This window comes from Pan troglodytes, chromosome 1 (assembly GCF_028858775.2).
Source record: "Pan troglodytes isolate AG18354 chromosome 1, NHGRI_mPanTro3-v2.0_pri, whole genome shotgun sequence".
In the NCBI taxonomy this organism is placed as follows: domain Eukaryota; kingdom Metazoa; phylum Chordata; class Mammalia; order Primates; family Hominidae; genus Pan; species Pan troglodytes.
This window is the reverse complement of record NC_072398.2, coordinates 207,582,113-207,595,368: the sequence shown is the minus strand read 5'-3', so window position 1 is coordinate 207,595,368 and position 13,256 is coordinate 207,582,113. Positions and strand designations below refer to the sequence as shown.

Below are 13,256 nucleotides of genomic sequence, written 5' to 3'. Positions count from 1 at the left end.
AAACAAAACAGAACAGTTTAGCCAGCACAGTGGCTCACACCTATAATTCTGGCACTTTGGGAGGCTGAGGTGGGCGGGTCACTTGAGGCCAGGAGTTCAAGACCAGCCTGGCCAACATGGTGAAGCCCCGTCTCTATTAAAATACAAAAATTAGCCAGGCGTGGTGGCGCATGCCTGTAATCCCAGTTACTCAGGAGGCTGAGGCAGGAAAATCGCTTGAGCCCAGGAGATGGAGGTTACAGTGAGCCAAGATCGCACCACTGCACTCCAGCCTGGGTGACAGAGCGAGACTCCAACTTGAACAAAACAAAACAAAACAAAAAACAGCTTTTTTGAGGTATAATTCACATACAATAACTGCACACTTTGCAGTGTAAAATTTGATAAGTTTCAACATATGTGTACACCCATGGAACCCTCACCACAATCAAGATAAAAGCACAGCCACCAGCCCCAAAAGCTTCTTCCTGTCCCCTTTCTGATCCATCCCTCCCCATCCCCAATCCTAAACAACCACAATTCTGCCTTCTGTTACTATAGTTGACCTTGTATCTTTAAGGATTTTATGTAAAGAGTATGTAGGGCAAAAACCCTTTTTTATCTGGCTTATTTCGGCATAATGATTTTTGAGACTCATCCATGTTGTCTCGTGGATCAGTAGTTCCTTTTTATTACTGAATGGTTTCCACTGTATGTATGTACCACAGTTTGCCTGGCATTTTTTGAGACAAGATCTCACTCTGTTGCCCAGGCTGGAGCACAGTGGCACAATCACAGTTCACTGCAGCTTCGACTTTCCAGGCTCAGGTGATCCTCCCACCTCAGCCTCCCGAATAGCTGGGACCACAGGTATGCACCACCACATCTGGCTAATTTTTTGCATTGTTTCGTAGAGATGGGGTTTTGCCATGTTGCCCAAGCTGGTCTCAAACTTCTGGCCTCAAGTGATCCTCCTGCCTCGGCCTCCCAAAGTGCTGGGATTACAGGCGTGAGCCACCACACCCAGTCTACCACAATGTTTTAAATTCATTCACCGGTTGATGGGACTTATGGATAGGTTCCAGTTTGGGGCTGCTAGAAATAAAGCTTCTAGGTACATTCATTTCAAGTCTTTGTGTGAACAGGTACTTTAACTTCTCTCGGGTAAAGAGAACCGTTCTAATCTCTGAGAACTTAGGGCTCAGCAGAGAGTCCAGTGCTCCCTGAGTGGATGAACTTGTGCAGAACTAAAGCAGAAAGAAGGCAGGAGACAGAAAAAGGCTTAGGTTTGAAAATCTGTGAGCTGCCAGGCCTAGACACCCTCTGACCCATTTCAGCCTTCTCCTTTCCCCCAGCCCCTTCCTAGAAGCCATACCTGCCTGCTGTCCTGAGATCAGTTCCCTGGGGAGCACCAGCTGACGGTGTCCTGTATGTTCCTATCCTTGGCCCACAGTTCATGGTTCCAGCTGCCAATCCCCACCCTGCCAGGACCTGGACCATGTCCTAAGAGCTGCCCTCTGTCAGTCCTTAGCCTCCCTGAGAACTTGGGTTCACAGTAGGTTTTCAGAAGCGTGACCTGCAGATGTGTGTGTATGTGAACTTGGGGGTACACAACTCCAAGTGTAACATTAATTAAAGGCTTGCTATGTACTAGGCACTCTTCTAAGTTTTTTACCTGTATTATCTCATTTAACTTTCACAATGGCCCTATCGGGTAGGTCCTGTGTATTATTCCCATTCTTACAGAATTATTATCCCGTGTTCACCAAAGAGCAATCCAAGAAAGAGAGAGGTTAAATAATTTTCTCAAGGTCACATGCTTTATAAGGAGCCAAGTTGGGATTCAAACTCAGGCCTTTTGGGCTCTAACCACTATACAAATTGTGTTAGCGTGGGCGTAGATCTGTCTAGACATACACAATCATGGAATATCAACATGGGTAAGTGCAGTGGTGTGCTGGCCAACGTTTAACAACCAGTTCTCAAGGAAAAAAAAAACTGACCTGTAGTGTTTGCCAATTTCTGTGGTGTAAACACTCATCCCCTGGCCAATTTCAAGCTACCAACATGCTGTCACTGAACTGAAGGAAGTTTTGGGAGGAGATGTACAGTACCATACCATTATATAATATTTCCACTGTACAGATAACAATAGAAGTAAATTATCTCTGACCATACATGACAGTACAATGTAGTAAAACAATCAGGAAGTGATTATTTTGGAGGATTCCTTACCTTTGTTTTTAATATAATTTATTTATTGTAAGCAGATAATGTAGTTTTTTGAAACAATTGCTGTGTTTAACCACCAGGTTGCAAAATTCCTGAAAACGCAACAATCTGTGTTAAGCCAGTTCCAGCTCTCCACTGGGTGTATGCCTCGTGTGTCACAGCTGTATAACTGGGTCATATTGGAGGAGAATAGCCATGAGCCTGGATTGTAGCTGGATAAACAAAGCCTTGTGCAAATGTTGCTGGGTGTATCTCTCTGAACATACAAATGGGTTCTGTAGCCAGTAGTATCTCTGGTCTAAGTGTGCAGCTGTGAATATGCAGCTCCAGGCACAGCTGTGTCTATTTGGCTTTGTGGGATGACGCCTGTGTTATAAGATCTGAATGTATAAATGTGGCTGTTTGCTAAGTCTGTAGCATTGCATGTCTGGGTGTAGCTGTGCTGCGTGCATACGTGTGCGGCTGTCTTTGTGTATCATTCTATAACTATAATGGTCAATGTGGGTCATATGGGTCAGTATGCTTGTCATGTTGGTGTCAGTAGCCGTGTCTCATACGCAGTTAGGTTCAGTTGCTTGTTTAACTACTGTGTTGTGGCCACATGTTATAGCTATGTGTGTGTATGTAGCTGTGACCGTAGGCACTTGGTTGCATGTTTGAAGTTGCTTCTGTTAGTGCATGCTCAGAGGATGTGACAAAGCCTTAAGTGGCTGAGACTTCAGCAACCGGCAGTAAACCCCGGGCCTGAGCTGCAACGTGGAGGATCCGTCTTATTACAGGAAGTATGTCCTCCTCTGCCTAACCACTGCTGGGCGGGTCCACTTTCACTCCCAGAGCAGGCCCCACCTTTCTCGGCCAGACGCCCAGAGCTCCATGCCCACCCAGACACTGCCAAGAGCCCAGGCGCAGACGTGGCTGTAAACTGGCTCCATGCTGCAGGGACCCTGCGGCCAGACTTGCATCTTTTCAGGGCACAGCTCTGGGCACTTCCACAGGAATCCATCTCCAAAAGACAGCATTTCCTCTTCCCATTTCACAGAAGAGGAAACTCGAGGTCCAGAAAGGGAAGGTTGAGTGGCTTTTGCCTAGGGCCATAAAAGGAGTGAGGGGGAGGCCAGGGCAGGTCCCATCCTCTTCAGCCAGAGCTCTATCCCAAGCAGGCTGCCTCTCCTCGGGTCTCTAGGCGTCCCCACCCTACCCCTCTTACCCAGAGGCCCAGAATTTCTTTCCTGGCCCAAGCTTGGGGGTCAGTAAGGAGCTGGGCTGGGATAACCCGTCTATTTGAACTGGAATTTGGCTCAGAATCCCTGGCTGGGCTCTGCCAACCCCAGCTGAGAAAATGCTCCCCCATGACTTGTGGCTCAGTTGTACTGAGGATTGTGGAGGAGTCTGGAACGGGGAGTGCATGGAGGTTAGGAGTGTCAGGTGAGAAGCTCCCAGCACTCTGCAGGTTTGTGCTGTATCTTTCTGTGTTGGACCTGGCTGCATAGAAGCAGGTCTTGTTCGCCAGTTCTTAGCAAGCACAGGTCTGAGTCCTACTAAGGGCTTTACATCTCTGTCTCATCTCTCCAATCCTCACCGCCGCCAGCAGAGACAAGAATCCAGTGACATCCCTTCTCCAGAGGCAGATAATCTCATCTCTTTCTTACAGATGAAGAAACTGAGGCTCTGGCCTTTATATGGACACCAACTCATGACTGCCCAGTGTCCACTCTAGGGCTCCCTGCCACTTCATGGTTCCAGTGACCCTTCCCTGGGCCTTGGCTACTCTTCCTGGCTCTAAAACTTCCCTTAGTGTCTCTTCCTTTCCCAGGCTCCTAAGTGTCCTGGAAATGCAGGTGGCTGCAGCACATGGCTACGGATGGTGGGAGGAAGAGGACCCTGGAACAGGAACGGGAGGTGGGAAGGGCATGCTCACCAGGCTCCCTTTTTTTCCCTCCCAGGGTGAGCGCAGGCCCTCCAGGACCCAAGGCCAAATTTGCTCTGGCCAGGCGACCAGTCAGCCGCCAGCCCCAGGCAAAGATCACGGGGAAGATCAAACATTAACTTCCAGCTGGGTCTGCGCTCTGGCCAGGACCCTCCGGTAGGGCTGTCAGCCCTGCTCCCAACCTCCCGCCGAGCCCTCTCCTCCCTCCGCCCTCGCCCTCGCTGCACAGGCCTCCAGCCCGGCCCCCTTCCCCCGCCCCGCGGGCCCCCACACCTGTTCGGCCCCCGCCCGTCCGGGCCGCACCCCAAGGCCAAGGAAAGGGAAAATTGCCAAAAGAACCGCTCCTGACGCACCAAGCGGTGGGGTCGCAGGATCCGCGGCCTTTTACTTCTCTCCCGCAGACCCACTCCGGGGTGCAGGGATGCAGCTCAGTACCCCCGTCAGCCCAAGTTTCTCTGCCACTTCTCGGGCCATCAGGATTTGCCCCCCGCCCCGCCCCCGCCATCGCCGCCGCTCCCCGGGCTTTGCACACGCCAAGCCCTGGGACTCCCAAAGTCCTTTCCCACGTCCAGCTCTCTTCGCCCGCTTTCCTGGGCCCTGCACTAGCTGCCCAGGGTGAACCCTACACGTCCAAAGGGACGTGCACAAGTCGCGCCTCCGGGACCCGCACGATCCCCCTGGCGTCCTGGGCCACGCACACGCCCACCTCGAGGTGCTCAGCAAGGGTCCCCAAGGGGCCTTGGGCCCTGCACCAGCCGCTCCTCCCTCGGGTCCCCGAGTCCCGTACGCGCCCCCACGGCGCCCCGCCAGTATGTCCCCACCCCGGAATCCGGGGCTTGCCCGCGCCTCCCGGGGGCGGGGGCCGTGGCCCAAACTCTGCAGCCTCACCGTGTTCTTTCTGGCCACCATCTTCTCCAGCTTTTTGGCGATCCTCAGCAGCTCCTCTTCCTGGCCCATGTTGGCCCGCGACGCCCGGCGGGGCGAGGGGCACAGGGGCAGCAGTAGGGCCTCGGGGGCAGGAGGCGCGAAGGCGGAGGGCGCGCAACCCGCGCGGGCCCCAAACACACACGACACACACGCCCGGCGGGGGCGGGGCTCCCCCCACCGCCCGCCTCCCAACTGTGCGGGGGAGGGGTGGCGGGCACTAAATATAGACTTCAAGGACTTGCCCGGGCACTGATTGCCAGCGCCGGCCGATCGGGCCTCAGGGGAGGGACGAGGCTGAGAGAGGGGACCCTCCAACTCCGGCCCTTCCAGGGGCGCCGGGGGACCGAAGAGAGATTTGGGAAGGAGGGCTCTCTGGCGAGCTGGGAGGCTGTGACCTGGCCACAGGCGGCGGTCGCGGCGCGGAGGGCGCCCGAGGGTGTCCCAGGGGCCCCGGGAAGCGTTCTGGGATCCCGCCTCTCTGCACCGTTGCATCTCAAAGCGGGAGGACTCAGTTCCGCGCCTATGCCCAAGTGGAGGCAACTCGGTGCGCTCGAATCCCGTGTGTGTGTGTGTGTGTGTGTGTGTGTGTGTGTGTAGATCACTAAATCCACCTCTGCTTTAACCTGCACTCACTCCATCGTGCACACGGCCTGTGCATGCCACGTGTATCCAGGCTCCTGTTTGCCTCTGTCTACCTAAAACTTCCTTTGCTGGCTGTTTTGTTAGTAAGGCTTTGCATTTTTAACAAGCTCCTATGTGCTGGGGGTGCTGCTGGTCCCAGAACTACACTCTCGAGTAGTGAGAGCTTATCGGGGAGATTCTTTTTATTTTTTTGAGACAGGGTCTCCCTCTGTGGCTGAGGCCAGAGTGGAGTGGAGCAATCAGGCTCACTGCCTCGACTTCCCCAGCTCAAGTGATCCTTTCTGCCTCAGCCTCCTGAGTAGCTAGGACTACAGGCGTGAGCCATCCATCATGCCCAGCTAATTTTTTAATTTTTTGTAAAGACTAGGTCTTACTACGTTGCCCAGGCTGGTCTGGAACTCCTGGTCTCAAGCGATCCGCCTGCCTTGGCCTCCCAAAGTGCTGTAATTACAGATGAGATTCTTTTTTTTTTTTTTTTTTTTTTTTTTTTTTTTTGAGACGCAGTCTCGCACTGTCGCCCAGGCTGGAGTGCAGTGCCACGATCTCGGCTCACTGCAAGCTCTGTCTCCCGGGTTCACACCATTCTCCTGCCTCAGCCTCCTGAGTAGCTGGGACTACAGGCGCCCGCCACCACGCCCGGCCAATTTTTTTGTATTTTTAGTAGAGATGGGGTTTCACCATGTTATCCAGAATAGTCTCGATCTCCTGACCCCATGATCTGCCCGCCTCGGCCTCCCAAAGTGCTGGGATTACAGGCGTGAGCCACAGCGCCCCGCCGAGATTCATTCTTAAGTGCACCAAATTTTGAGAAATACTGATCCAGGTGCAAGGCTGCCAGGTCAGGCCAGTATCCCCTCAGTGGGGTTGGGTTTGGAAGAGTCATCTTAGTGGAGGGGTGGAAACACAATTGTGTCTATCTTCCCCAGCCATGCAGGGATCTGCCTTCCTGTGGAATGATCTCCAATGATCTTCAAGTATCTCCTGCAGACCCAGTTCTCTTGCTAAATAAGTGAGTTCAATGGACAGAAAATGATCTTCCTGTGATGGGGGTGGGGCTCAGGAACCTGGAGGGAAGGCATGAAAAGTGGTCCACAGTGTGTGGGAGCTGGGGTTGGGGTGTCAAGTGAAATCTCCTGATTTTCCTGAGAGAACCCCATTTCAGCTTGGGTCGCAGAGGCAGCTTGGTGTGGACACCTATCTTCTAATTGCTATGTGACTGGGATCAAGGTAGGACAGAGTGGGTTTTTTTCATCCATTCAACAAATACGTATTGAGTGTCCAAGCAATGAACAAGACGGACCCAGTCCCAGAAAGCTTGAGACTCAGTCTATGGGCAAGAGAAACCTTAAACAAAAACAGACATAGTCAATTAATGCATTTATCATAGCTGGGGTGAAGGGCAGGAAGCAGTGGAGGATAGCTTAAGGACACATTTGAGGGGACCTGCACTATTTAGGGTGTCATCTTCTCTGAAGAAACGAAGTTTAAACTTTGGGCTGAAGTACACAGTGGCCGTTGAGGGGAGGAGGAAGAGTGTTCACGGAAGAAAGGAAGAGGCATTCAACATATATTTATGGAGCACCTAACATGTGCCAGGTAGTTCTTGTTCTGGACATCCAGAGAGGAACAAAACAGTCCTCCCCTCTTGGAGTTCCAAATGTGCAAAGCTTAGGGATGGGAGGGTGCCTGGCCTGCCTGACAGTGTTGGAGGAACTGAAAAATTGGCGTGGCTGCAGCACAGAGGTGAGGAGTGTGGGGAGAGGCAGTGGGTGGGACCTGAGCATGCAGCGCCTGCCGGTCACATTTGGGAAGTTAGACTCTAATGGTTTGGGATTCTCTGGGAGGCCTTTTGGCCAATCCCAGCCAAGCCCTTCTGGGTTGAAGAGACTCAACCTCAGCAGCCTGAGGCTACTTAGGATTGCCTTATTAAAAAAAAGGCCAGGAGCAGTGGCTCATGCCTGTAATCCTAGCACTTTGGGAGGCCAAAGCAGGAGGATTGCTTGAAGCCAGGAGTTCAAGACTAGCCTGGGCAACAGAGAGAGAGACCTCGTCTCTACAAAATATTTTAAAAAGCTGGGCATGGTGGCGTGGGCCTATAGTCCCAGCTACTCGGAAGGCTGAGGCAGGAGGACTGCCTGAGCCCAGGAGTTCAAGGTTACAGTGAGCTCTGATTGTGCCACTGTACTCCAGTGTGGGAGACAGAGCCATCAAAAAAAAAAAAAAAAAAAGAGAGAGAGATTTTTCTCAAACTTCCACCCAGTCACCACCCTGAGATGTGCGACATCAAAAAAAGTTAAGACTCCTAGAATGTCAGGGTATGAAGGCCCCTAAGAAAACATGGAGTCCAACCTCTTTATTGTATAGATGGGAAGACCGAGGCCCAAAGAGGGTGATGATTCTCTCAGGGTTGGACTCTGTTGATACCATCATATCCCCTCTGCCTACCTGTCCACCCTACAGGTCACTGGAAGATAATTCCTGGACACACCTTGGACAGCTCCCCACATTTCTCTATTTGGAGCTTTGGGGTGGTAGGAAATTGATGCCCTCAGAAAGGACACCCCCAACCAGCAAGAAACCAGAGTTGGTGGAAAACAACATTTCTTCACTCTCGATGGGACAACCTGAAGGCATGTTCTAGTCAATACTGCTTCTCACAGGTCCCCAACAAGGGTTAGAGACAGAGTCTCGCTCTGTTGTTCAGGCTGGAGTGCAGTGGCGCCATCATGGCTCACTGCAGCCTTGAACTCCTGGGCTCAAGCAATTCTCCCACCCGAGTAGCTGGACTATAGGTTCTCACCAACACGCCCAGCTCTTTATCGCTCTTTGACTTTCTGTTTCATTTCTCTATTCCCTCATTATGCTTCCTGGGATCATTTCACAGATAAGCTACTTGCTCCCAAATCCTTGTCTCAGGGGCAGTCAACAGAGACAGTGGCAGAGGACCATGGGAGAGCTAGAATTTCAGGTCTCCAGACTCCTAGTCCAGTGCTCTTTCCAGGGTTTCTCAACCTTGGCACTATTAACATTTTGGACTGGATAATGCATTGCTAGGGAGGGTTGACCTATGCACTGTAGGATGTTTAGTAGCATCCCTGACCTTTGTCCACTAAATGCCACTAGCACCCTCCAGTTGGGAACAGTCAAAACTGTTTTCTGCTTTATCAGAAGTTCCCCGGGGCAAAACACTGTGGTTGCAAACCACTATTCCACATCAGGCCATCTCCCTTGCCAGGTCCAGAGAAAGAATTTCAAGCCCCAAGATTCCTTTCCCCTCCCTGTTGCTCTTTAGATCACATAAATGAAACAACTGGAAACTGACCCCCCAATCCTTTATTAGAGATGAGTGAAATAACAAGTCTGAGATGAATGAAACCAGACACTGGGGGCTCAAAAGACAACCCTGTTCCTGTGGGAACCACAGACCAGTCAGGTCTCCAGGGGAAACAGCACAGCCTCCCCAGCCAGGCAGCTGTGTTGGCCATTGGTGCTCTCTAGTCTCCCCTGCTTGGCTTGGCCCATTCCTGCCAGGGCCCAGCACCCAGCAACTGGCAAGTTGAGATGTTAGTGGTTGATGATGGCTTAGGTGTATCTGCTTTCTCATTGGGGCTGAGCAATGATAGAATTTCTAGGGCTGGGAAGCAGAACCCTTAAGTCTCTGCCCTCCCAATTCTATTACTCTCCCTTCTTTCTTTGCCTCTCCATTCCCTCAGACTAAAAGGCTCCTGAGTTGACCAAGAGAAAGAGAAGAGAAGTGGGCATCCATCAACCCAGACTATTCCTTTCCTTCCTGCTAAATCAAGGACACAGGCAAATGTGGGTGCATCTGACTCTACAATTTGGCTGGGGAATATAGGAGAGTGCCTAGGGAAGGCTGTGCTGTCCCTCAAAAGGAGTGACATTCAGAATATTTTTATTTAACAGCCAGTACAGCATGCATGTTGACCAGCCAGAATGGATGTGATCTGTAGACAACTGTAATGGTCATATAGGTATAAACCAGCTGAGTCCAGAGCCATGCCCTGGAATCTGACCCTGCCCAAGCCCAACCCTTAAGACCAGCTTTCCACCAAAGGACCACCCCTGCAGGGCCCTTGTCTTACTCGTGTGGTATCTGAAGTGCCTAACACAGGTCCAGACATAGAGTTGGAATTTAGTGAAGGAATATTAGACTAATAAATGGCTGGCTGAGAAGACAGTCCCTACTTGGCAGGGTCCCTGATCTGGAAGTCAGTGATGGAGGGCTCTCCTGCCCTTGTGAAGCCCCCAGACTGACGGGGGAAATAGAGTCTCGATCTGATGAGGGACTGAGAGTTCTGCAGCTGAAGCCAGCTCAGGAGCACTCAGATCCAGCCACAGGGCTCCCAGGCCCCTAGCGGGTAATGAGATAGGAAAGAACCGCCATCAGCCCTAACAGGGAAAGGCCATGTGTCCTTGGTAGAGGCATGGCCTGTGGCAGGAAGAAGGCCAGCTACAGAGGCACAAGGGACAGAGAGAGTGAGATCCAAGAGAACAAATGTCTCAGCTCCCCAGTTTTGTGAGCTCAAGTCCCAGCTCTGAACATTGGGGCCTAGCATGGGGCATGTGGGGGCCAGCAAGGAGCTAGTCTTGCAAAAGTTGCACAGAACTTGCTGGGAGACTCCCAGTCCTTGAGCCATCTCCTTCAGTGATGCCAACCTGCAGAAAGAAGGATGAAACTGACATTTTCAAAGCACCTGTAATATACCAGGTGTTCATCTCACTCAGTTTCACATCTGTCCTATTGTAGATAAATTAAATTATTCTCATTTTACAGACAAAGAAACTGAGGCTTGAGGAAGTGAAGCTACTTATCCAAAGTCTCCTTACTCTAAAGCCCAAGCTCTTGCTATCATACACACCACAATCACAGGCATCAATTAAATGCCATCTGATGGATACTTGGTTTTCAGGGCAATAGTGGAACCAGGATATGGACATAGATTTGTGTCTGCTGACTAACTCTGGTGGACTAAAGATGACGATTCCCCAGACAGAACCAGCTTTTGCCCCTGCCATCCTGACTCCCAACACAACCAATGCCATTCTGAGGAATTCCCAGAGGAACAAGGGACAGAAGAGGCTTCTTTCCCAACACAACTGGCTCTGATCTGTGCCCACTCCTAGGTTCAACTAATATATGCCATTGTTGGAGACTTGGTGATTCAGCAGGGAGAAGCTGGATTAAGGATGACAGCTCTTGCCCTGTCCCTGTCACATCCCTCTATGCCTGGGATCTGAAAGTCCCTGTGGATTCCAGGAGACTCATGAACAAGGGGAGAGTTAGGCAAACAAGGGCTGGTACACGGCCACCTAATCCTGCCTCTTCTGCAGGGAAGTGATGCCTTCTCTGAGCGACTGGCCTGGCTAACACAACTTTCCTCATCCTCCCCTGGGGAGAAGCCAGAGCTTGGGCCTCATCATCGCTGCCATCCCTCAAGGCCTGGGCTCTCCTCAGCTTCACCCAGCCCTGGGCTGAAGCAGGGAAAGAGGAGCACCAGGACAGGGACTGGCCAAACTGCAGCCCTGGGCACCAGGACAGGGACTGGCCAAACCACGACCACCTGGGCACCAGGACAGGGAATGGCCAAACCGTGGCCACCTGGGCACCAGAACAGGGACTGGCCAAACCGTGCCCACCTGGGCACCAGGACAGGGACTGGCCAAACCGTGGCCGCCTGGGCACCAGGACAGGAACTGGTCAAACTGTGGGCACCTAGGCACCAGGACAGGAACTGGCCAAACCGTGGCTGCCTGGGCACCAGGACAGGGACTGTCCAAACTGTGGCTGCCTGGGCCCATTTGTACCCCAACCATGGGGAGGTCTCCCACCCTAATACGCCTACTCTTGACTAACTCTGCCTCCCAGGCACCCTGCCACCGCCCCTCAAACCATGGTCCCAGAGTTCCTACCGGCACGTTCCTTCTGGGCAGAGGCTGCCTGGCTGAGGGACCATCTTCAGGGCTCCGCGCCCCCCGCCGATAGGAGCGAGTGCTCTCGGAGCTGGAAGGCAGGGAAAGGCCAACGTGACCCTCATGTCCAGAGAGCCCCTCAGAGTGGGGAGAAAGGGCTCAGGAACAGAGCCAGTCTGGGGGCTTAGGATGGGTGGGTAGAGTCCACAAGGCCCCCAGGCCAGGTCCATCACAGGCCCAAGAAGGCTGGAACTGACCTCCAGAAGACTCTGTGGATATCTGCAGGTCTACTTCTCCCCAAACTCCAGACTGAATGGGTTTGTATGGAAGGGAGAAGACTGGATCCTGGGTTGGAGGTGGGGACAGAGTGAAGACCCCACTGAGAGCCTCTAGAATAAGCCACACAGGGGGCTAAGCCTACTTTACTCCAACATCAGCAGGGAGGATCCCTGGCTCCTCCTCAGCTCTCCATGCAGGATTTGGGAGCAAGTGTGTGAAGGGGGAAGGGGTCCCAGGGTTCAGCGTTTCTGCATAAGTGATGGGCCCAGAGATGGAGTGTGACCCAGTCTTTAGGCAGGTACTATTTAGAGGTGTGGAAATCAATGGGTGCTCAGAGAAGTCAGGGGATTTGCCCTGGTTGCACAGCTGGGCCCTCACCAACCTGAATCTGACGGGGAGGTACATCTCCGAAGGGGTGGTCCCGGATGTCAGGCTGGGTCTGGAGGTGCCTGGGGGCTCTCGGAGGCCCTCTTCAGAGTTGGGTGGGGCTTGGCTGGGATCCCCAGGTTCCAAGGGGCTCATGAGACTGGAGGAGGAGGCTGGACTGCCCAGGCTCTCAGGGGTCTCAGGGGCCTCTGAACTCAGGCTGGAGACTTCAGAACGATCTGGAATCAGAAACATCAGAAATGATAAAGCTTTTCTTTATCACTTACTCTGTGCCCAACCTCAAAGCAGTCTCTGGCCTCTAGGATTTTTTTTTTTTTTTTTTTTTTTGAGACAGAGTCTCACTCTGTCACCCAGGCTGGAGTGCAGTGGTGCAATCTCGGCTCATTGCAACCTCCGCCTCCCAGGTTCAAGAGATTCTCCTGCCTCAGCCTCCAGAGTAGCTGGGATTACAGGTGCATGCCACCACACCTGGCTAATTTTTGCATTTTTAGTAGAGATGGGGTTTCACCATGTTGGCTAGGCTGGTCTCAAAATCCTTACCTGGGGTGATCCGCCTGCTTCGGCCTCCCAAAGTGCAGGGATTACAGGCATGAGCCACCGCATCTGGCCTAGGATCTCTTCTGGTTCTCTGCCAATAGTCCATTCCCCATCTACCTGTCCAGTTTTCTCCTTCAACTGATGAAGCCTTTGTTCGCGGTGGCCAGGGCCATGCTGACTCACTGTTTTGCTTGTGCTCATACCCTGTCCCAGTTTGGATTCTCCTGCTCATCCCTCAGGTTCACTCATATGCTATCCTCACCAGGAAGCCTTCTTAAACCAACCCCCAATCCCAGCAGGACATGCTCCCTCTCCAACCGCCCCAACCTCCCAGAACAAGTCTGTTCCTTCATTCGACAAATAGTTCTTGAGAACAGCCAGGCTCTGCGCTAGGCGCTGGACAAATAGTATTCAA

General features: G+C 52.4%; 2 protein-coding genes and 1 long non-coding RNA gene across 10 annotated transcripts in view; 1 reads left to right on the top strand and 2 right to left on the bottom strand.

Moving 5' to 3' along the window:
* The window catches only part of TCEA3 (transcription elongation factor A3), a 45,502-nt gene extending 40,260 nt beyond the window's left edge, over nucleotides 1-5,242 (bottom strand). For 2 of the 3 annotated variants that reach the window (XM_063804378.1, XM_063804376.1), the window contains exon 1: nucleotides 5,027-5,241. Coding sequence is in view for 2 of the 3 variants with exons in the window: in XM_063804376.1 (XP_063660446.1) it covers nucleotides 5,027-5,095 (69 nt within the window). In the remaining variant the exon portion in view is untranslated. Of the gene's footprint in view, nucleotides 1-5,026 lie in introns of all 3 variants that reach the window. The other variant, XM_063804368.1, reaches the window with a different exon arrangement.
* Nucleotides 5,243-5,318: 76 nt separating this feature from the next.
* Nucleotides 5,319-8,930, top strand: LOC104006748 (uncharacterized). The gene is made up of 3 exons (XR_680677.4): nucleotides 5,319-5,609; nucleotides 6,634-6,716; nucleotides 8,168-8,930. It is a non-coding gene; the product is annotated as an uncharacterized LOC104006748 (long non-coding RNA).
* A 92-nt stretch (nucleotides 8,931-9,022) lies between these two features.
* The window catches only part of ASAP3 (ArfGAP with SH3 domain, ankyrin repeat and PH domain 3), a 55,885-nt gene continuing 51,651 nt past the window's right edge, over nucleotides 9,023-13,256 (bottom strand). For all 6 annotated transcript variants that reach the window (XM_016956231.4, XM_016956229.3, XM_016956228.4 and 3 more), the window contains exons 23-25: nucleotides 12,300-12,522; nucleotides 11,639-11,729; nucleotides 9,023-10,384 (exon numbers count right to left, since the gene is read on the bottom strand). In XM_016956231.4, coding sequence (XP_016811720.2) covers nucleotides 10,310-10,384; nucleotides 11,639-11,729; nucleotides 12,300-12,522 — 389 coding nt within the window. In that variant the 3' untranslated portion in view covers nucleotides 9,023-10,309. The remainder of the gene's footprint in view (nucleotides 10,385-11,638; nucleotides 11,730-12,299; nucleotides 12,523-13,256) is intronic.